Source organism: Micromys minutus, assembly GCF_963924665.1.
Source record: "Micromys minutus genome assembly, chromosome: 4".
NCBI classification, from domain to species: domain Eukaryota; kingdom Metazoa; phylum Chordata; class Mammalia; order Rodentia; family Muridae; genus Micromys; species Micromys minutus.
Genome location: NC_137973.1, coordinates 65,690,087 through 65,714,858, shown reverse-complemented (window position 1 = coordinate 65,714,858; position 24,772 = coordinate 65,690,087). Strand labels below are relative to the sequence as shown.

The 24,772-nt window shown below is 41.0% G+C and overlaps 1 protein-coding gene across 1 annotated transcript in view; it reads left to right on the top strand.

Moving 5' to 3' along the window:
* Positions 1-24,772, top strand: part of TET2 (tet methylcytosine dioxygenase 2) — a 54,554-nt gene that overhangs the window by 14,602 nt on the left and 15,180 nt on the right. The window contains exon 2 of the mRNA XM_080915168.1: positions 17,447-20,649. Within this exon, the coding sequence (XP_080771294.1) occupies positions 17,493-20,649 (3,157 nt within the window). The 5' untranslated portion in view covers positions 17,447-17,492. The remainder of the gene's footprint in view (positions 1-17,446; positions 20,650-24,772) is intronic.

The window sequence follows — 24,772 nt, the reverse complement described above, 5'->3', positions numbered from 1 at the left end:
TGTAGGCATTAAATTAATATAGTAGTTCTCAACCTGTAGAGCCATCCTTTACAGGGCTGGTGGAGTACCCTTTCACAGGGTTGTTATTAGATGTCCTATATGTCAGATATTCACAGTTCAATAACAATTACAGTTATGAAGATGCAACAGAAATTACTTTATGGTTGGAGGGTCACCACAACAAGAGGAACCTTAAAGGGTTGCAGCCTTAGGTTGAGAACCACTGCATTAACATGTAGAAATTTATAGCGATTGGAAATTTTATATAAACCTAGAAAGGGCCACTTGTTGCTTCCTAAGGTCCTAGGTCTCGGTGTTTAGGAGCTGATGCTGCAATGGGTGGAAATTAGGCAAAGGTTGAGTTTTTTTTTTTTTTTAAGTTTCTTATTTACAGAGGCAAATTAATTCACAGAGAATTTCTTTAGCTCAAATATAAAAGCCTTTTTAGTACAGAGAAGAGGAAAGAATTGGAATTAGAGGTTCAGATCACTGCAAGTGCCATAATTTAGAGTACACTGGTAAGTGTGGCCACAGCTCCCATGCCTGTGTCTGCACTAAGAAAATCAAAAGGGAATGAGCACCCTTGCATCAGTCCTGGTGTGCTCCACAGCTGGAGGAGCCCAGCTGCCTCCTCTCTTTGGCAGAAGTCACTATGGCTGTGTTGAGTTTGCAGTTCTTTTAAATGGAGTATTATTACTGTGGAAAATGGTCGGAAATGCCCTTAGCAAACATTCAAATGGGCAGCATTATTCTGATCTCCCCAAACTCCTCACTAGGAGTGTGTGGGACCTCCCTGATTTTTAATTTTTTTCTACCCACTTGCATTTAGGTATAAAGGACACAGAGACCAGACTGATTTTCTTTCTTTCTTTTTGACTAGACTGATTTTTATTGTGAAATATGTTTAAGCTAAGTACGGAGTCTTTATCTGGCCACTTTGTGGTATGAGTCTTCTGTGAGCTGGCTGTGGAAGCCAGGGCCACAAGCAAGCAGGTACTTTTTCCAGTAAATCCTCTAAAGTATGGGGATAATTTATCATGAATTTTTTTGTCTGCTTGAACTTTGACATGGTGACCTGCCATAACAAAGAAAAGACAGCAGAACACTTTATACCAATTATAATAGCCTGCATCTTAGGAAAGCTCAGGGAAGTCTTTAGAATTAAGAAGTGATTACCAAGCTATTAAATTTTAGGACCTGCTAGGAAACAAAGTGTACCAACCTAAATCCTTCCTCCTCCTCCTCCTCCTCCTCCTCCTCCTCATTTGAGACAGTAGCACCAGGTAGCAAGAGATTTGCTATTTAGACCAGACTTCTATAGGATAATAAAGTAAGAAGAAACAAAACTTAATCTAACTGGACAAAGAAAAGGAAAAGAACTCAAAAGAAGGCATAAGAAACAGAGATAGATGCAGAAATTCACTCAGTAATCCTGTAAAAACACTAAACTGGAAGCCATGATATCTATGCAAAGGGCCTGTAGAGTAAAACAAATATATATCTTTCTTTTTTAAAAAGAAAAAAAGGCCTGACTGACATGAGACAGAAGCCATTGAGCATGTAACCTACACTTAAAAGAGAAGTTTCCTGGGCTGGAGAGATGGCTCAGTGGTTAAGAGCACTGACTGCAGTGCCATTCCTAGACTGGTAGACCTGAGCTATATAAAGTTAGTGATGAATTCTCATCTTTAAAATTAAAACTTGTATATGATAAGTCACACTAGCATTTAATGAAATACCTGCCATACTAATGTCATATGAAAAACAAACAAAACACCAAAAAAAAAAAAAAAAAAAAAAAAAACCCTGTGACTGGTAGCACATGAAAAGACAAGTGGACCTGAGTTCCAGGCCAGCCTCATCTACAAAGCAACTTCTAGGACAGCAAGGGCTACACAAAGAAACAGTCTCAAAAAAGAAACTACAAAAGCCAGAATTATGTTAAAAGTTAATTTCCATTGTGGTAGGCTTGCCTAAGCCTGCTCTTTGTACACAGTGCTATCTGAAAACACAAGCTACTTATGGATAAAAAAGTGTAACTTTTCACAAAAACAAATACTGAGTTAAAGACAAAACAATTGGGCTAGAAAGATGGCTTAGTGGTTAAGAGCACTGACTGCTCTTCCAGAGGTCCTGAGTTCAAATCCCAGCAACTACAGGGTGGCTCACAACCATCTGTAATGGGTCTGATGCCCTCTTCTGGTGTGACTGAAGACAGCTACAGTGTACTTATGAAATAAATACAGCTTTAAAAAAAAAACAATTGAATAAGTAGAACTTCTGTATAAATGAAAGCCATGACAGACTTTCTACCTTGAAGTCTGCTTACATAGGTACATCCATAGCTAGGGTTAATGTGGTGATATGTATTTAAACCAAGCGTGGTGGCTCCTTTATATTCCCAGTACTAGAGAGCCTAAGACCAGTTCAAGGCTAGTGTGAACTGTATAGTGAATTCCAGACCATCCTGAGCTACAGTTAACTTTTAATCTCAGCAGGCCTGAAGCAAATAGTCTAGATAGTATCTGTTCTAGATAGTGAATTTGAGGGTAAGCAGGGCTACACAGTGAAACTATCTTAACACCCCCCACCTGACCCTGCACCTGCTTAATTAAAACTGTATAAATTATTCATCTAAATGAGGGTTATAATGTGTGCTAGTCTATGGAATAGTAGATTTGTTGCATGTTCTATAGATGATGCTCTACCTGCACCTGTGAGATTGCATCAGACCGCTCACTGGCTGCTCCCTGGTACCTGTTATGGCTATGACTGGCTGTAACTCCTGATGCAGGCAGTCAAGTACGCTCTTCTAGCCCAAACTGGAGGAAATGATTTGTTCTTATGAGAATCCAGTGCTTCTGCTGTGAGACAGTCTTAGTGAACAATTCATTGTTTGGCTATTAGTGGTACTGCTGACACATCTTTGTTTTCTTCCTGTCTGTTTGCCTAGGGATTGCACTCACTGGCCAATCCCATTTCTTTTCTCTGGAGAGTACAATTATGTACTCTCATTCATAGCCTGACCCGTGGTCCACTGATCATCTGAACATGTGCTCACTTCATATATCCCTCTTCCTTGGTTAGCTATTCCAATGCTCACTCTTTAGTAACAAGGTAGGGTTCTCCTTTCAGACATGAGGCCATTTCAACATGTATTTCAGTGAATCCCCAGAAGATAATTAATTACAACACCAATTTTAGAGAACTGTTACATTTAAAATCCCAAACATTGTCCTTATATCTATTTTATTGTATATATGGATGTTTATTCTGTAGATAGCTCTGTACCAATTGTGTATGGTGCCCTTAGAAGCTAGAAGGGAGGACAGGAATCAGACAGTTGTGAGCTACCATGTAGGTTCTGCAAATAAAATCTGGGTTCTTGGGAAGTATTTTTAGCCATTGAACCATTGTTCTGAGCCCTAAATTGATAATTTTAAGTAAATAAATCTTGAGTAGCCATTCTTGTGCATGTTTTATATATTCCTATGACTAAAAATTCATAAGGAGAGATCTTTATATCTCAAGACTCCACAGATACAAAGTGTTAGGTTTGTGTGCCCGAGTATATGTATATGTACCATCAGCATGAAGGAGAACTTAGAAGGAATAAAGATACCAGGTTCTCTGGAGCTGGAATTTTACATGGTTGTAACAAGTATGGAACCTAACCTGGGTCTAACCACTAAGCCATCTCCAACTTCTAGAACCAAGTTTTATTAATAACAAAGTATCAGTCTTTCTGTTTGTGTTTTGACACTAAAGGCACCACATAAATAATACTAAAATATTTATCAGAGTTTTCAAGTTAAAGAGTTATCCTAAAAGTATTTAGGGAACCTGTTTCTGAATAAGTGGTTATCCATCAGTACCTTTAAAACATCTCTTAATATTATTTTTCTACGCTTGATAGTTTTACTCAGTTCTCTGAATAGACTAACAGTCTCACATAGACCAGTCTGACCTTGAACGCCTCATTCTTCTACCTCTGCCTCACTGGCTAAGTTACAGCTTTAGGTCTGTACCATGAGTGGCCTGTTTTTCCTGGCTTCCTTTGGACTGGCACCACTAAACCAGTAGTCCATGGTAGACAATAAATATATTGAAATCCCTTATTAATCTTTAAGGATGCCCCTCATATTCTCACATCAGTTTGTACCCATTAGGCACACAAACCCTCATGAACGCATGGTAATCATTTCTAAAACAGGAGGAAGAAAAAGGACAAGCTTGTCCCTAACTATAATTGAGATTAGATCAATATGAGGATAGAGCTGTCAAGTTTGGGTGAAAGCTGCTGAGAAACCCAAGCAGCATGTCTTGTGAGGCCACATAGCAAGCAGAACATCTTTAAGAGCAGATTTCATGAGTATGATAGTGTGTAATTCCCCAAATGCCTATGTAGCAACTCTCTGCCACAAAGTTTTTCAGTAAAAAGGGCATTTTCTATTTCACATTAAAAGAGAAGCTTGCTCTGGACTTGACAAGTCAGTTAACTTAAGAGTTGGGGTTAGGAAAACACTGTCTATGTTGTGTGTGTGTGTGTGTGTGTGTGTGAGTTTTGTTTTTGAGAAGATAGGGTCTCAAGTTGCTTATTCAACCCAGACTTGCTATGCAGCTGAGCACAACTTTGAACTCTGAATCATCCTACCATCACCTCCAGGGTTTGGGATTATAGACATGCCAACAAGCCTGGTTCTCCTCCTTTCTTGCTGTAATCCTTCCTTTAGTTAGGAAGGAGGTAGGAGATAGTATATCATTTGCTCTAAGACTTATTGAATATCAGGTTCACAAGGCAAGGATATTTGTCTCATTCAGTGATGTATTGGTGGCTACAACAGTGCCCGAGAGGGGCTTATTCAATGAATATTTGTCATTGAAGAGACTAACCATGATATGTTGGTTACCCGGTACAGGTACTTAGGCAGAGATGGGCAGATCTCTGCATTCAAGGCCAGACCCAGTCAACAAAACAACAAAATGCAATACTGAGTGATTATAAAACTAAATGTTTGAAATTTGTAGAGTTCTAATACTGTATTGCTGGAGGCCATTAAATAAAATTTACCTGAGCTATGAATGTCTAGTTATCCCATGAACATTCTGCAGGGTTATCCCTCTGACACAACATTTTATATTTTTCTGGCCTATGCCCAGTCCCAGGATCTGCAGGCTTTAACCCCAGCACTTGCAGGAAAATAACTGGAAGGCACTTGAAGCTTGTGCACCTAAACCAGGTACACTGAGTTTGCGATTGACCTTGTGGGCCATTGGATACCCTCTGAAACAGGCATCCAATCCAGTCTCATCTCCCAGATTCTTCCTGGTAGTAGAACTTTCTCTGTTTGATCTGCTGATCACCTTGTCTGTATCTACCTCAGCTTTGCACACAGTCTATTCCATACTTTTTTTCTGGTGTGGGGAATCTCCTGTTATCTTAGGCAGGGTTTCTATTCCTGTACAAAACATCATGACCAAGAAGCAAGTTGGGGAGGAAAGGGTTTATTCGGCTTACACTTCTACATTGATGTTCATCACCAAGGGAAGTCAGGACTGGATGGAACTCAAGCAGGTCAGGAAGCAGGAGCTGGTGCAGAGGCCATGGAGAGATATTATTAACTGGCTTGCTTCCCCTGGCTTGTTCAGCCTGTTTTCTTACAATACCCAGGTCTACCAGCCCAGCGATGGCTCCACCCACAATGGGCTGGACCCTCCCTCCTTGATCACTAGTTGAGAAAATGCCTTACAGCTGGATCTCATGGAGGCATTTTCTCAAGGGAGGCTCCTTTCTCTGCAATAACTCTAACTCGTGTCAACTTGACACAAAACGAGCCAGCCCATCCATCCTTTCATTTTTTTTTTTTTTTTAATTGAAAATTTCAACCACTGCGTGAAGAAACACTAGAGAATGTCTCTGTGCAAAGACAACCAAGTCGTGGTAGATTCTAGTGAGAAGTGGAGTGAAACAAACATTTTGGCTTTAACTTTATGGGCTATCAATGTACTTGTGACAAGGTCCAGCTAGTAGAAGGTCAAACAAAGGCAAATGTAAGAAACAATTCTAGGAGTAACTGGTGCATGGATAGGTGAACTGACAGGACAGGGGCATCTTCCTACTGAGTGAGTTATAAACTATAAACACAGTTACTTAACCGCCAGTGGCGATTGCAAGTGCGAGACCTCTTACATCAGTATTTCCCCATTTCTGCATTTGCCTCTTTAAGATAATCCCAACTCTTATAATAATCCTAACTCTTAAGGTAACATTTTAAATGTTCAAGCACAGTAATTAAATGGTCCTAATGAGGATCTCTAAAAAGCCTGACAGAGCCTTCTCTTTAGCATGGAGAGGCTACCCTAGGAAGGATAGGTGTGTGTGTGTGTGTGTGTGTGTGTGTGTGTGTAGGTGCTATCTAGTCAGTATTTCTATGAAAAGTCAATGACCTAAGAATATTGACATGCCGATCTTTTTTTGTTTTTCTCCTTTGTTTTGGGGTGGTTGTGTGTTTGGGACAGCTTTTCTGGGTATCCGTGGGAGTTCTAGAACTCTAGATGGAGGCACTGGCCTGGAACTCAGATCTGCCTGCTTCTGCTTCCCCAGTGCTAAGATGAAATACGTGCCACTATCACCTGGCTTTTTTAATTAAAAAAAAAATTATGTGCTTGTTTTACACATGTCTGTTCTACTTGCTTGCCTGGTGCCTGCAGAGGCCAGAAGAGGGCATCAGATCCCCTGGGACTAGAGTTAGAGAAGATTGAGTCATGGGGGTGCTGGGACATGTCAGGAGGTCATTCTCTGCCAGACAGAGTTCGAGGCCAGCCTAGGAATAGAAGTAGCTGTTGATTCCCATATATTTTACTTACTAAGAAAGTAGGAACCATACAGACAAATCAAAACTTAACTAGGGCTGGTGAGATGGCTCAGGTTGAAGGTGCTCAACAGAATTTGGTTCCCAACACTCATCCAATCACTTTACAACACTGACGGATACTAGCCTCTGGGCACCTGAATTGAAATGGATGCCTGTTACCCCAGTGCTGAGGGAGTGGAGACAGGACAATTTCTTGGGCTTGATGACCACTAACTAATATAATGAATGAGACCCTGCTTCAAAGGAAGGTAGAATAGGAGCCCTGACATTCTGGATGGATGGATGGGTGGGTGGGAGGAAGGAAGGAAGGAAGGACAGACAGATGGACAAACAGAAGGACAAATACATAGCATATCTTCTAAAAAGAAAGCAAGAAAACTAAATGGGGGGATTTGGTAGATTTAGACTATAACAGATCAAAAGCAGCATTTTGGTCACAGGAGGCTTGTCTTCAAGGACACTCCAGTGCATAATGATGTCTACTGTCTACACTTTGAGGGCTCACTGGGTAACCCAGGATGTCATTGAACTTCAGATCTCTCTCAGTTCTGGGAAGATGGAAGTTTACCATTACAATGGCTCACTACCTATCCTGAAAGAAATGTATGGTGGGTATAAGTTGTGTTCCATTTTGGTAATAATATAACACTGTTCCGGAGATTATTGCTATGTATGCTTTCCCAACTTTTCTCCATGCCAAGAGATCATTCCTAGCCAGCCTGGCAGGGGTAGTGCACACCTTTAATCCCAGCACTGGCAAAGGCAGTTGGAATTCTGAGTTCAAGGCCAGCCTGGTCTGCAGAATAAGTTCCAAGACTACAGGCAGTCTATCTCAAAACCAAAAGAATAAATAAAAAAAGGAAATAATTCTTTAACAATGAGTTTACCAAAGAGAATAAAGCTTGTCACTGGAAGTAACAAGGTGACAAACAATTATCCCTAAAGTTTGTGCTGGGACATGGAATTTAGTATATACATTCCCTGCCCATGAGCAGCTGTAAGTATTTACCTCCATTGATCTGGATAAATTCACAAACATGGTGTGTATGTGTGTGTGAGAGAGAGAGAGATTAGGACATAGTGAGAGGACTATTTAAAGGAAAAATCACTGCCTTTTATTGTACTTGTTATGTAAGTGTATTTTTACTTAGAGCCAGAAAAGACAAACCACTGTACAAAACCAGTAAGCCAAAAAAAGAAAACAAAAAACCCTCCAAATTTTGAGCATCATCTGCAGTTTTCTGTGATGAGAGCTATGGCTATCATCTGGGTGATTCAGAGAAAGTCAAATGGTGCTGGGCTACATTACAGCGCTAAATGCACACTGGTGAAATGAGATGCTGATCCATTTGCATGCTAATGTGCTATTTTTAAGTCATGCATCATAGTGTCTTGAAAGAGGACTGTCATAATTATGATGGATTAGACTGCAGACTCAGCCCTCCGTGCAGTGATTGTTTCACAGATGCTGTTGATGTGACTTGAATTTATAATTAATTATTGTCAGGCAGGAGAAAGCACAAAATTAAACTCACAGGAGAACTGTGATGGCTAAAACTGTGCCTCCTTATATGCTAGCTATCAATCAAGAGATATATTTTCAATGAAGATACTTACAGTTTTTGATTTTTTTTTTTTGTTTTATCAATCATTACATTCGTTTACCTCTCAAATGATATCCCACTTCCTGGGTACGTCCCCCCAACAGCACCCCATCCCATATCTGCCCTCCCCCCCTACCCTTTGCCAGTATGAGAGTGCTCACCCACCCATCCACACTCTCCCTCCCTGCTGCTCAAGAACCCCCCTACTATGAGACAACAAGCCTCCCCAGGACCAAGGGCCTCCCTTCCCATTGCTATCAGGCAAGGCCATTCTCTGCTCTGTATGTCTCTGAGGCCATGGGTACCTCCAGGTACACTCCTTGGTTGGTGGTTTAGACTCTGGGAGAACTGTGTGGTCAGGCCAGCCTATGTTGGTCTTCTAATGGGGTTGCAGTCCCCCTCAACTGTTCCCAACAGTGTTGGGTTTGGTGTTCACAGACATGGCTCCCCAGGTGGGGCAGTCCCAAGTTGTCCCTTCCTTCAGTCTCCCATTTGTTGTCTCTGTTCTTCCTTTGGACAGGAACATTTCTAGGTTAAAAACTTAGAGATGGGTGTGTGTCCCCACCCCTGAACTGGAGGCCATGCCTATCTGCTGGAGGAGATTTCTACAGGATCTGTCTCTCCCTTCTCTGCACATTTTGGCTAGAGTCATCCCTGTTGGGTTCTGGGAGCCTCTGGTGGCAGTTTCTCATCCACCCTGCTACATATTTTTGTTTGATTTCTAAACCCTCTGTACCTCCCTGACACCTCCAGATCGTGATGATTCCTCCCTTATTTCTTCCCCCTTTCTCCCTCCCTGGTATCTCCTTCCCGCCCATCCCATAATTGTCCTGTTCCCCCCTCAATGCAGGACTGAAGCATCCACACCCTGGTCTTCCTTCTCTATATGTTCTGTGGATTGTATTATGGGCACTGTGTGTTTTGGGGCTAATATCCACTTATTAGTGAGTTTGTACCATGTGTGTACTTTTGTGTTTGTTTGGGTTACCTCATTCGGGATAAGATTTTCTAGTTTCATCCATTTGTCTAAGAATTTCATAGAGTCATTGTTTTTAATTGCTGTATAGTATTCCATTGTATATGTACCACATTTTCTGTATCCACTCTTCTGTTGAAGGGCATCTGTTGTTTCTAGCTTCTGACTATTATAAATAAGGCTGCTATGAACATAGTGGAATATGTGCTTGTTATATGTTGGTGTGTCTTTTGGTATATGCCCAGGAGATGTATAGCTAGGTCCTCAGGTAGCACTGTGTCCAATTTTCTCAGGAACCCCCAGACTGATTTTCAGAGTGGTTTTACCAACTTTCATTCTCATCAACAATGAAGGAGTGTTCTCTTTCTCCACATCCTTGCCAGCATCTGCTGTCACCTGAGTTTTTATCTTAGCCACTCTGAGTGGTGTGGGGTAAAACCTCAGGGTCTTATTATTGGTTTGCTTTTCCCTAAGGATGCTGGACCTTTCTTCTTTAAGTGCTTCTCAGCCATTTGAGATTCTTCAGTTGAGAAGCTCTGTACTTAACTTTTTAATAGGGTTATTTGGTTCTCTAGAGTCTACTTTCTTGAGTTCATTGTATATATTAGCCCTCTATATAAATTCTTTTTTAAAAAGTCTTTAATTAATTTTTTTCCTCACCAAGTTATCATTGAATAGTTCTTTAGCTTCCACATGTATGTGGGGTTTCTGTTTTTGTTGCTATTGAAGACCAGTCTTAGTCTATAGTGGTCCAATAGAATACATGCATGGAATTAATTCAATATTCTTGTATCTGTTGAGGTTTGTTTTGTATCTGAGTATATGGTCAGTTTTTGAGAAAGTAACATGAGGTGCTGAGAAGAAGGTAATCTTTTCTTTTAGGGGGGGAAATGTCCTGTAAATATTGGTTAAATTTATTTGGTTCATAACTTTTAGTTTCACTGTGTCTCTGTTTAGTTTCTGTTTCTACGATTTGTTCATTGGTGAGAGTGAGGTATTGAAATCTATTATTGTGAGGTTCAATGTGTGCTTTAAGCTTTAGTAACTAACATTACTTTCACAAATGAGTGCACTTGCATTTGGGGCATAGATGTCCAGTATTTAGAGTTCATCTTCCTTCATCTTTTTTTTTTATAACTTGTTTGGTAGTCTATTTGTTAGATATTAGAATGAGGGAACCATTTGCTTGGAAAATTTTTTTCATCCTTTTACTTTCAGGTAATATCTGTCTTTGACTCTGAGATATATTTTCTGTATGCAGCAAAATGCCATGTCTTGTTTATATATCCGGTCTGTTAGTCTTATGTCTTTTATGGGGAAATTGAGTCCATTGGTGTTAAGAGATATTAAGAAATAGTGATGGTTGTTTCCTGTTATTTTTGTTGTTAGAGGTAGAATTATTTTTGTTCTCTTTTGGGTTTGCTGTGAAAAGATTAATTTCTTGCTTTTTTGAGGGTGTAGCTTCCCTCCTTGTGTAAAACTTTTCCCTCTATTATTCTCTGTAGGGCTCAATCTGTGGAAAGGTATTATTTAAATTTGATTTTGTCGTGGGATATTTTGTTTTCTCTCCATCTATGGTAATTGAGAGTTTTGCTGGGTATAGTAGCCTGGGCTGGCATATATGTTCTCTTACTGTCTGTGTGTTATCTGTCCAGGGTCTTCTGGACCTTTTCCCCTTACTGCTTCCAATATTCTTTCTTCTGTGTATTTGCTGTTTTAATTATGCTGTTTTAATTTATGGTTCCATTGTTTGGAGTTTTGTAGGGTTCTTGTATGTTTATGGGCATTACTTGCTTTAGGTTAGGAATCTTTTTTTCTATAATTTTGATGGAGATATTTCCTGGCCCTTTGAGTTGGAAATCTTCATTCTCTTCTATACCTATTCCCAGGTTTGGTCTTTTCATTGTATCCTAGATTTCTTGAATTTTTGAGATAGGAGCTTTTTGCATTTTCCTCCACTGTTGTGTGTCGATGTTCTCTTCTATCTACTGCCCCCGAGATTCTCCCTTCTATCTCTTATACTCTGTTGGTGACACTTGCATCTGTGACTCTTTTCTTTCCTAGGTTTTCCATCTCTATGGCTGTCTTTTTTTGAGTTCCCTTTAATGATTCCATTTCCATCTTTAGATCCTCAATGCTTTTTTTTTTCCAATGCCTTCACCTGTATAATTGTGTTCTCCTGTATTTAAGGGATTTATGCATTTTCTCTTTAAGGGTTTCTACTTGTTTACTTGTGTTCTCCTGTATTTTTTAATGGAATTATTTGTGCTCTTCTTTATCTTCATCCTCTATCATCTTCATGAAATGAGAGTTTAGATCTGAATCTGGCTTCATGGTGTGTTGGGGTCTCCATGACTTACTGTGGTGGGAGAACTGGGTTCTGATGTTGCCAAATCAAATTGGTGTTTCTTGCTTATGTTCCTGCACTTGCCCTGGTGTTATCTGGCCTCCCTATCTCTGACCGGAGCCTGTACCTTTGGTGATCCTGTGATGCTGTAAAGCTTGGTGTGTCAGAATACCTGAATACTCAAGCTGCAACTAGGGTGTGGGCTGTGTGGGATCGGGTCCAGCACAGCTTGTTTTTTTGAGACAATTTTTATGCATAGCTCTTGCTTTCCAGGAATTCACTATTGTAGACAAGGGTCGCCTCACTCAACTCACTCAAATCCACCTGCCTCTGCTTCTTAAGTGCTGGGATTAAAGGGATTCACCTCAGCAATGGTCAGTCTGTGCCATTACCTGGTATGGAACAATGGCACATTTCTCTTTCTGTTGAAATACTTTTATAATTTTACCCTTTAACTTCTCAACAACAAGAAAGGGGCATGTTTATAGTTATTACCACTAGTTTTGGGTCCTCAGATAGCCAGTCATTGTGAGGAATATTAGACTAATTGAACAAACAGGGAAACATGAATATATGGATGCTTTTAAGTGAGTCTATATTTTCTTAACATGTGTATTGGTGTTTGGCCTACAAGTCTTGAATGTGACTAAGAAACAGTTCTGATCTGCCATGTAGGTGCTAGAAATTAAACCCCATTCCAGGAAGAACAGCCAGTGCTCTTAACTGCTAAGCCATCTCTCCAGCCTGTGAATAATAATCAGAATTTTGGAGCCCAAACTTTTACTTGTTCGTATTTTTAAAAATGAGCAGTAGCCACCACAGTGGGCTCACTCCTGTAATGTTAGCAGTGATAGTGAGGTGGGAGCCAGGGGGATTCATTTCAAAACACTGTCAAAATACCTCCACAGAAACTTCACATTTCATATTCTTTAAAAAAGACTTACTTATTTTAAGTATGTGAGTGCTGTCTGCATGTACACCTGCATACCAGAATGCATCAGAACCCAACACCCATGGCTGTGAGCCACTATGTGGTTGCTGGGAATTGAACTCAGCACTTCTAGAAGAGCAGCCGGTGCTGAACCATCTCTCCAGCCCACACATTTCATATTCTAAATGCTGTATATTTTATTCACTTCAAGCCACATGAGGAAATGAGTTCCTGGTTTAAGATAAGTAAATGCCCTTAATCCTGGTAATAACTACACGTCCATAAACATGTAGCAAATTACCTTTCAAAGTATTGATAAGAAGCCTGTAGATACCCTTACATAAGGGCAAAATATGATTTAAGGTCAAAATCTCCCTAATTCGTGTTTTTCCTTGTGATGGAAAAGGCTTCAGAGAGCTGCATGTCCCCAGCAGGAGCCAGCTTCTCAGTATTCACATGTACAGTGGGAGAAGACTAGGCTCTTCCCACTTCTGAAATGCTTCATACACCAGGACAATTTATGATCACATACCATCTCATTTGAATGCCACTTTAAAGACCTTGCAGTGTTTTAAAGGTAAAATGTCATTCTGTGATTGTGAGCTCTTTATCAGCACAATTCTGACAGCTAGAATGGCTACCAAAATAATATGTGGGGCTCAGGGAGCTTACATTTGCTTTCCAAGCTAATTTGATAATTTTTCAGTAGCCCTAGGTATTAATTCCTAACAAATAACGTGAGATATGAAGTATCCAGGGGAAACTTAACTAGTCAGACTTTCCAGGTTTCCAAAGGGACCTTCAGAAGTATCTAATCTCATGAATTATTTCTGGTCATTCTCTTCTACGTGCAGATAATAAATAAAGCCTGTGTCTGTTATTTTTAACTGGGAAAGGAAACATGATGATTTTTCGCCCTGTAAAATGTGGTTGAAATTTAATGCCCAGTGAGGAACTCATAGGGACTTGGTATTTAGACATAGGGTATTGAAGTGATTACAATTGGGATCATGGGGTAGGAACTTCACCTTATGTGAGTGTGGGGGTCGAGTGACAATTTGCAAGGGTTTGGGGGTCCAACTAGCAGCACACACAGATCTCTCTCTGCCATCATGGCCTGCACCTCCTCCAGACACAGCAGGAATTCTGTTCCACTTGAGAATAAAGAACCAAAATGAGCCTCTATAACCTGACCAACTGTATGCTATTAGTAATAGGAAGTGGACTGAGGAAACCATGCTCCATAACTCCAGAAAAAGTTTATAGTGATTTAAAAATGGGTCCTTGTTTTACAGTCATTTATATTTGAAAAATAACCTAATAAGATTATGTAAATATCTCAAACATCAACCGAAAGATTCTTCCTGTCTTAAACAACCATGATAAATAGTTGTTTATCCTCTCTAGAACTATAAGGCCAAAGCCTACATAACTGAAAGCACTGTTCAAAGAGGTACAGGAATCTATAACATCCATACAAAAGATATGGCTTAGGACATACTAAAGCCAAAGGCAATATTTCCTTTTTCATTCTCTGAGATGATAGGTTTTCAAGACCTAACCAGTAGCTCTCAAGGACAGTGTCCAAGTTCTCTGAACTTCCTTTAAAAAGTTAGCCATTAGCTTTTCTCATCTGCTTTCCTTACCTAAGAAAAAATTCTTTCTTTTTAAAGATTTATCTATTTATTACATATAAGTACACTGTAGCTGCTTTCAGACACACCAGAAGAGGGCATCAGATCTCATTACAGATGATTCTAAGCCACCATATGGTAGCTAGGATTTGAACTCGAGGGCCTCTAGAAGAGCCGTCTCTCTGGCCCCAAAAAATTATTTTTTGTTTCCATAATAATATACAGTTTATTTTATTCATTACTTATTTCTTAAGGGCTAATATAATACTTAAAGATATGTTTGTTTGTTTGTAGACAGGGTTTTCCTTTGTAACAGCCCTGGCTGAGCTTTGTAGACCAGATCTGCCTGCCTTTACCTCACTGGTGCTGGGATTAAAGGCATGTGCCACCACTGCCAGGTTGCTTAAATTATTTTTGAACCTCATCTATTGTAATATTTACTTTGACACTTTAGAATATGTTAAATTATGTGGAGTGGATCATAATAGAATAAGGTTTTGAATGTATTTAATCTTCAGTTAGACTGGAAAATACTGCATACAGAGCCTGCAGATATTTTAACATCAGAAATGTACATCTGTAAGTAATAATAACACTTGCTATTTGTGAATTGGATGTACAGTTGCCATAAGAATGCATCTTTTTACATTTTCTTTTCCTTCCCTAACCCTAACCCAATAAATACCTTTACCATTCAAACCCAGAACTACCCATAAAACCATGCTACATGACATGGAAGCTTAAATTTCAGAAAGTGAAATTAAATGTTTCTGTTTAATGTCCTTCAGCATATGTATTACTTTAATATTTTCTTGATCGTGAGTGGTTTTGAACTGAGAACAACCTTGGCTTCCTGACTGTTCTGCCCCCCCCCCCCCCTTCTTTGGAGTGTTAGGATTACATGCATGCACTTTCTGCCTAGTTAATGCAGTACTGGGGACTAAAGCCAGGGCTCTGTACACCCCAACCAGGCACTGTGCTTCAGCTACATCCCTGGTCCACAGTGGATTTTGTTTAGAACTGAGATTTTGGTGCTTCTTTTCACCCTGTGGCATGTTTTAAGTTAGACTAGTCATACTTCGGGGACTCGATAGTTGTTTGTGGCCCTGTATTCATGTCTAATGTGTTGGGTATGATGTGAATGTCCTGTTTCAAAATTGGAAGGCAGTCAGCCACGCAGAAAGAGACAACACTTTTCTCTAGGAATAAAAGTCAGCTTTAAGTTTTATTAAGGACTGTACATAATTAAATGTATGAAGGCAACTGAGCAATGCTCTGATCCGTTGGTGTTCTTCTCCTGCTTTCCAGCCAGTTTGTTATATATTTGTTAAGGAAGTCCAGGCATTCTCTTCAGCAGAAGTTTAGAAACCATGTAAAGCTCATCAGTAAGACATGTAAATTGTAGGGAAAGCCAGAGTCCCATCATGTAGCCACTGAAACAAGTAAGACAGCTTTGGATGTCAGCACACAGGGGATCCAGCTGAGCACTAGAGACCTCTGGGGACCCCACAGGCCACTGCCCCTCTTTTCAGAACATCACCCGTGCCCTGTGTTTTTCTGCTGGTCTTTCATTTCACTGCACATAGAACTTTTGAATTTACTTGTTTTGTTATAACTGACTGCTTTTATTTAGATTTTGAGGCTATACTTGCTTTTGTCTTTTGGCTACTTTACTGAATCCTTAGAAACTATGACAACATTTCAGTGGGTCCTCTTCACTGACCAGTGTACTCAGTCTTCCTATTGAGGCAGGGTCTCACTCTATAGCTCTCCTTGGCCTGGAACTTACTATATAAACAAAGCTGTCAGAACTCAGATCTTCCCGCCTATGTTGGAATTAAAGGTGTAAAAGCAACATGCTCTGATAAATTTAATAATAAATAACTTTAGTGTTGCTTTTCAACATTTTCATATTATTCCTGTTTCATTTGTCTTATCTAAAATGTACTAATCTAAAATAGCACTGTTTTAGTCCAGACAGAATGGTGCTTTCCTCTTACCTTTGAATAAGTAGTAAGACAAAGAATAACTAGATGAATTGAGAATTATTATGGTTTAAACATTTTTTATTATTGTATGAGTGAGTGTACATTTGTGCAAATGAACTGGATTAGCCACTCAACATGGATATCATTGCTGACTATAAACTGAAGAATAGGGAAGAAACATATTTGCATATGAAGACAATCACTAGGTTTTGCATGGTTTAAAATTACATTTATTTACTCTCTCTCTCTCTCTCTCTCTCTCTGTGTGTGTGTGTGTGTGTGTGTGTGTGTGTGTGTGTGTGTGTGTACACACGCACATACATGCATCCATGCCATGACAGGCATGTAGGGTTCAGGGGACTAGGAGTCCACCCCTCTCACATGGGTGTGGGGGATCAAACTCAGGTCATCAGCATCAGTGACAAGTGTCCTTGCCTGCTGAGTCATTTCACCTGCAGGAAATCTTGTCCCTTGTGGAAAAATCACCTAGAAGTGGCATGCTTGAAGATGGTTGGAGATGTCTGTATGCTGCAGGAATCACCTCACACTGACTTGGATCCCTAGCTGAGGGGTTTTGGTATTTATTTATAAGCTACACCTTTCACCCCATCAACATATAACATACACTGAGAGCAACAAATTGAAAACAGTTTCCCTGTTAAAGAATTTGAAAACCATTGCTGCAGGTCTGCTAGAACAAATCAAGTATGGTAAAGAGGAAAAGATACCAGAACTAGACTCTAGAACATTCCTTTTGATCTTCTGATAAGAAATTGGGGGTAGCCTCGAGAAACCTGAGGATCCATTTTCAAAAGCTGTTATGGGAATTATAAGCTAAGAGAGCGGATGCAGTGTTCATGGAGATGATAATATGACAGCTCAGCAAGGGCTGAGGAAAGTGCTTTTTCTCTGACACTAGTTACTGTTGAGGTATAAACTTTTAAACAGCTGGGGTTCCTTCCATTGTTCCTTTACTCCATGCTGGGAAGACAAGAGTAGCTGCTGGCTAAGGATGACCATGATCATCTGAATACTATATCTAGGCGTTGCTGTTATTGTAACGATATTGATTTCTGTTTCTGTGCCTTTAGGATTCATTCGAAGGACAGCCTGGTGGATGGCCCCGAAGCAAGCCTGATGGAACAGGACGGAACCACCCATGCTGAGGGCACCAGACCGAGTCCATTCCTGATAGCATCGCCTTCTCCCATCAGCCATACAGAATCTCTGGCTGTCAAACTCCACAATGGAAGCCCGTTAGCAGAGAGACCTCGTCCAGAAGTCAATGGAGACACCAAGTGGCAGTCTTTCCAAAGCAGTCATGAGAGTCCAGACCTCACACATGAAGGCAGAGGGTATTCCAGGTGCTTACAAAATGGAGGGATAAAGCGCACAGTCAGTGAACCATCTCTCTCTGGGCTCCATCTGAACACGGCATTGCAACTAGACCAAAAGGCTAAGGGAGAAAGTAATAACTTCGAGGAAAGCCAAGACAGAAACCCAGATAAAAGCAGCAGTCAGCCAAATGTCTCCGGTCTGAGGGATAACACAGAGCCCCTGGCCTCTATAGCCCAGGAAAGTGCAGTTGCAGACAAGGAGGCTTCCCCAACACGGAACTACAATGGAGCTGAAAACATGGAGTTTCAGATTCTCAAGGAGCAGGAAGGCGAAAATGGCAGGAACGTTACATTACTTAAAAACAAGGCTGTGCCAATGCCTAATGGTGCTACAGTTTCTGCCCCTTCTGTGGAAAACACATATGGCAAACTCCTGGAAAAAACACAGTGTTATCCAGATTGTGTTTCCATGGCCGTGCAGAATACCACACCTCATGGAAACACCCTTAGCAGTCAGCCTGCTATCGAGTTGTCTCGTGAGATCACTCAACCGCCGCTTACCTCAGCGCATACCAATTTCTCACACACCTCAAGCTGCCAGCTGCCTCCAGAGCCAGCTGCAACGGTGACTACAACCTGCGATATTGATGATGTTAGTAAACCAGCTGCAGTACTTGGTACTTGTCCCTTTCAGAAAGCAGAGCAGCAACAGCAGTCAGTTTTGGAGATATGCCCATCTCCTGCAGAAAACAAAAACATCCAAGCAAACATGAAGCTATTTGCCGAAGAATACTATCCTAGTTCCGACAGTGATTTGCAAGCTTCTCATGGCAGCTCTGAACAGTATTTAAAGCAAAAGGAAACCAATGGTGCTTACTTCAGGCAAAGCTCAATGTTCCCTAAAGATTCCATTTCTGCTACCACCGTGACCCCTCCACCGTCACAATCACTTGCTCCCCGTCCTGTTCTTCAGCTTCCTTCAGAAGGAAGGGGCACTCTGAATAATGTAGCTGTAGAAGAACACCATCACTACCCCAACCAAAGTAACCTAACTCTTTTAAGAGAGGGGGAAGTGGAGCATCAACAGAAGACATCATCTAGCCAGAGTCTGAATCCATCTGTGCATATACCCAACCCCCCCTCGGTGCTTCCACAACAGCATCAAAATGATTGTGTCCCACTGTGCTCTGAAGAAACAAGAAAAGTGTCAGAATATCTCACACACTACCTGACAAAACATGGCCACAGTGGAGATTTACAAGAACATAACCAATATCTGATGGGACACAGGGAGCCTGAGGTCCTGGAGGAACAGACGCAAGACTCCATACTGGCAGCACCTGGCTGGATAGAACTCAAGGCATCTCATTTTCGTGAAGCACTCCAGCAGACAAAATACAAGGATACATCTTTACACTATCAGAACAGCCCTACCGATCAGATGAGCTCCAAACAGTCCACTGGAAATGTAAACATGGCAGGGGGATTCCAAAGGCTACCTTACACCCAGAAAACAGCTCAGCCAGAGCCGAAGTCACAAATGTACCAAGTGGAAATGAATCAAGGACCCTCTCCAGGTACGGGGGACCAACATCTACAATTCCAGAAAACTTCATACCAGGGTATCTCCAGGACTGATCTGTCACCTGAGGCCCATGTGCAGGCACCGAATGTTCCTTGGTATCATTTCCAGCAAAGAGTAGATCCCTCCACTGATCAGCATTTGAGTCAACAGGCCACAGAGACTGAACTATTTTCAAGCTTTTTACAGCATACTCCTCATAAGCAGACAGCACAAACGCAAGCATCCCAGAACTCGAATTTCCCTCAAATCTGCCAGCAGCAGCAGCAGCAGCAGCAGCAGTTCCAGAGGAAGAACAAAGAACAAATGTCCCAGACTTTCTCTCATCTCCAAGGTAGCAATGATAATAAGCAAAGACAAGTCTCGTGCTCTGGCCAGATTAAAGTGGAAGAAAGCTTTCGTGGTGAAAATCAGTCTTCAAAATCAAGTAATTTCCAAACTCACAATACCCAGGGTGGGATGGAGCAAGTGCAGAATTTAAAAAGTTTTCCTTATGTGAAGACTTCAACACCAAATTCGAGCAAATTACAGGCTCTCTGTTCAAATGATATACACCCGGCTTCTGAGAGAGAACAAAATCCACATCCTGAACTCTTCATAGGAAATAAGACCCCGAACCTGCAGAACATGCAGTGTTTTCTGAATAATGTGACCCCAAATCAGAACATTCATCACAGGTGCTTTCAAGGACAAGAGCAGAAGCCTCAGCAAGCTTCGTTTCTACAGGGCCTTCAAGGCAGAAGCCAGGATGAGTCCTCAGCACCATTAGCTGAAGCGGCTCATCAGAGTTATTTGGTGCATAATCAAGCAAAGGCACTCCCTGTGCCCAAGCAAGGAAGTCACGCACAGCCCCCTCCTCAGAAGGACACTCAGAAGCACGCTGCCTTAAGGCTGCTTCTCCTACAGAAGCAAGAACAGCAGCAAATACAGCAATCCCAGTCTGAGTCGGGTCATCATCAGATGCATAGGCCAATCAAAATTGAGCCTGGATCCAAACCCTCTTCCTGTAAACGCTCCTTGTCAGTGCCACAAGAAACGATGTCCAAAAGGATAAAGCAAGAGGTCCCCTCCCTGAGCTGCGTTGAGGGGCAGCCAAAGAGCATCATCGAGACCATGGAGCAGCATCTGATGCAATTTCAGCTCAAGTCACTTGGTGACTATAAGGCCCTGACTCTCCAGTCGCAGAAGCGCGTGAAAGTGGAAACATCTACAAATACCCATGCTGCAGAATCTGAGAACCACACCCCAGCTGCAGAGCCGCAAGCAATTCTGCCAGAAAAGATGACAACCAAAGCAACAGCTGGTTCCTTCCTCAACGATGCATCAGAAGCACCTCCCAAATCAGAACCTGAGGACGGTTGCAAAGGATGCAAAGGTAAGTGACAGTGCCATACAGAAGCACGTGGTGTGTGCCAGAATTAGCTACTTAACCTTCGTATATGGGGCTTCTTTCTTAAGCTGGGAGTCTGGGAGCCAGTTTACAGTCCAGTACTTATCCTCCTGCAGTTCCTCATCCCATTCCTCCTATGTCTCCAAGAGGATGTCCCCACACCCCCGTATACCCCACCAGGCTTCCCCACTCCCTGGGGCCTCAAGTCTTTCAAGGGTTAGGTGCATCTGCTCTCATTGAGGCCAGGCCAGGCAGTCTTCTGCTGTATAAGGGCCTCAGACCAGCTTGCACATGCTGCCTGGTTGGGGGCTGAGTGTCTGAGAGATCTCAGGGGCCCGGGTTAGTTGAGACTGCTGGTCTTCCTATGGGGTTGCTCTCCTCAGCTTCTTCGAGCCTTCTAGCTAGACTTCTAGCCTCTTCCCTAACTAAACCACAGGGGTCCCTGACTTCAGACCATTGGTTTGGTGTAAGTATCTGCTTCTGTCTCAGTCAGCTGCTTATGGGGCCTCTCAGGACAGCCATGCTAGGCCCCTGTCTGTAAGCACACCATAGCATCAGTAATGGTGTATATATAACCTTGGAGCCTCCCCTTGAGATGGGTCCCAATTAGGGCCTGTCAATGGAACTCCTTTCTTTCAGTCTCTTCTCCAGTTCTGTCCCTGCAGTTCTTTTAGACAGGAAAAATTCTGGGTCAGGAACTGTAGGATGGCAACCCCGTCCCTCCACTTAATGCCCTGTGTTTCTAGTGGAGGTGGACTCTACATGTTCCCTCTCCCCATCATTGGGCGTCTCATTCATCTAAGGTCCCTACCTTGAGTCTAACCTCCCAGGTCTAGGTCCCCTCTCCCTATAACACTTGATCATGTTCCCCTTCTTTCTCTTCTGCCCCTCCTTGTACCCTCTCCCACCCAGTTTCCTCCCTCCCTCCCACAGCTCTCTACTTTCTTCTCCTTCCCAAGTGGGATTGAGGCATCCTCACTTGGGCCCTTTGGCTTATTAACCTTCTTGAGTTCTGTGGATTGTATCCTGGGAGTTCTATACTGATTTCGCTAATATCTCTAATAAGTAGAGAGTACATAGAATGTATCTATTTTTGAGTCTTAAATATTTTACTCTTGGATATTCTTGTTCCATCCATTTGCCTGCAAAACTCATGATGTCCTTATTCTTAATAGCTGAACAGCATTCCATTGTGTAAATGAACCACATTTTTTTGTATCCATTCTTCTTTCTATTGCTAGCTTCTGGCTATCATAAATAAGGCCACTATGAACATAGTTGAGCATGTGCCATTGTGGCATGTTGTGGCATCTTTTCGGTACATATGGCAAGGAGGAGTGGTATAACTAGGTCCTCAGGTAGATCTATTTCCAAATTTTCTGAGGAACCTCCAGATTAATTTCCAGAGTGGTTGTACCAGTTTGTGATCCCACTAGCAATGGAGGAGTGTCCCTCCTCCTACATGTTCTCGCCAACATATGCAGTCACCTGGGGTTTTGATCTTAGCCATTCTGATTGGTGTTAGGTGGAATAGAATCTCAGGGTCATTTTGGTTTGCAGTTCCCTGATGACTAAGGACTTTGACCACTTCTTTAAGTGCTTCTTAGCCATTCTAGATTTCTTTGAATTCACAGTTTAGTTCTCTACCCTATATTTCTGATTGGGTTGTTTAGTTTTCTTAGAGGTTAGCTTCTTGTTCTTTATATATATATTTAGGTCATTAGACCTCTATCAGGTATGGGGTTAGTGAAGATTTTTTTCCCAGTTTGTAGGTTGCCGATCTGCTTTTTGGTTTCATGAGGTCCCATTTATTAATTCTCTTAGAGCCTGAGTCATTGGAGTTTTGTTTAGGAAATTTCCTACCATGCCCGTGAGTTTGAGGCTTTTTTCCCACTTTCTCTTTTTTAGATTTCAGTGTATCTGGTTTTATATTGAGGTCCTTGATCCACTTGGACTTGAGCTTTGTGCAAGGTGACAAATACGAATCTATTTTCATTTTTTACATATCTATCACCATTTATTGAAAATGTCTTTTTTCCATTCAATGGTTTTGGCCTCTTGGTCAAAGATCAATTGTCCATAGGTGTGTGGTTTTATTTCTGGTCTTCAATTCTATTCCATCGATCATCCTGTCTATACTCAACAAAACTGGAAAATCTAGATGAAATGGATGATTTTCTAGACAGATTTTACAAAATTAAATTAAACGCTGGTAAACCATCTATGTAGGCCCATATCCCCTAAGGAAATAGAACTTATTAAAAAACCTTCCAACCAAAAAAGCCCAGGGCCAAATGGCTTTAGTGCAGAATTCTACCAGACCTTCAAAGAGCTAATATCAAATCCTCAAACCATTCCATAAAATAGACAGAATGAACACTACCTAATTACTTCTATGATGCCACAATTACTTTGGTACCTAAACCACACAAAGACCCAACAAAGAGAACTTCAGAACAATTTCCCTAATGAATAAAATACTTAATAAAATTCTAGCAAACTGAATACAAGAATATATCAAAATGATCACTCACCATGATCAAGTTGGCTTCATTCTAGGGATGCAAGATTAGCCCAATATATGAAAATCCATTAATGCAATTTACTATTAAACTCAAAGAAAAAACATCACATGATTACCTCAATAGATGCTGAAAAAGCCTTTGACAAAAATTCAACATCCCTTAATGTTTAAAACACTGGAGAGATCAGGAATCTAAGGTCCATACCTAAACATAGTAAAAGCAATATACATATCAAACCAACAGCCAACATTAAATTAAATGGAGAACTATTTGAAGCAATCTGACTAAAATCAGGAATAAGACAAGGTTGCCCACTCTCCCTATCTGTTCAACATAGTTCTAGGTAGAACAAGAAAACAACAAAAAGAGATGTGGGGATACAGCTTGGAAAGAAAGAAGTCTAGTTATCATTATTTATAGATGATATAATAGTATACATAAGCAACCCCCAAAATTCTACCAGAGAACTCCTACAGCTGATAACAACTTCAGCAAAGTATCCGGATAGAAAATTAACTCAAACAAATCAGTAGCCTTTCTATATATAAATGATAAACAGGCTGAGAAAGAAAATAGAGAAACACCCTTCACAATAGTCTCAAATAATATAAAATAACTTAATGTAACCAAACAAGTGAAAGATCTGTATGACAAGAACTTCAAGTCTCTCAAGAAAGAAATTCAAGAAGACCTCAGAAAATGGAAATATCTCCCATGCTTACGAATTAGTAGGATTAACAAAGTAAAATTGGCTATTCTACCAAAAGTGATCTACAGATTCATTGCAATACCCATGAAGATTGCAACAGAATTCCTCAAAGACATGGAAAAACAAGCAAAACAGGATAATGAAAACAATTCTTAACAATAAAAGAACTGCTGGGGAAATCCCTGTCCCTGACCTCAAACTGGGAGCCATTTGTAACTGCTCAAAAACTGTTCTTTGTTTTGGCTTTAAATTACAGATACTTGTAATGCAAAAGGAAAAACTTTAAACTTAACATGACCCCCCCCCCCAAACCCTGATGATGCATGTGTTCATTTCTCTTAATCAGATCTTAACATATATTTATTAGATCATTTCTCTTCAAGATTTAGTCTTCATGTATTCTCATCAGAACAGGGTGTTGGGTCCCAAGGTAATACTGCTGTGAGCCACCATGGGGATACTGGAAATTGTGTGGAAGAGCAGCAGCTGTGCTTGAGCCCCTCCTGAGAGTTGTTTTTGAAGACTGGGTCTAGCCCTTGCTTTCTTGGAACTCATTGAGTAGATCAGGTTGGCATACCTCTGCCTCCCAAGTGCTGGGAGGGCATCAGCATACCCACCCTGAAGCTATTTAACTCTTTTGTCAGAGGAGGCATATGGACAGGAAAATCTATTGGGATGAAAAGTAGTTACCTCCTTAGCAGAGCAGTGTTGTGAGCCAAGTTTAAAGTTTGTGGTTAAATATTAGAGTTCTAGATGTTAAGGTAGTTACTATTTTTAGTCTTGAATTGGAAAAATTGTTACATTTAGTTACAAGATTCTTAGTACAAAGTTCATAGCTAGAAGGTTCTAATGATTGAAGTTAGCCATTAGTACC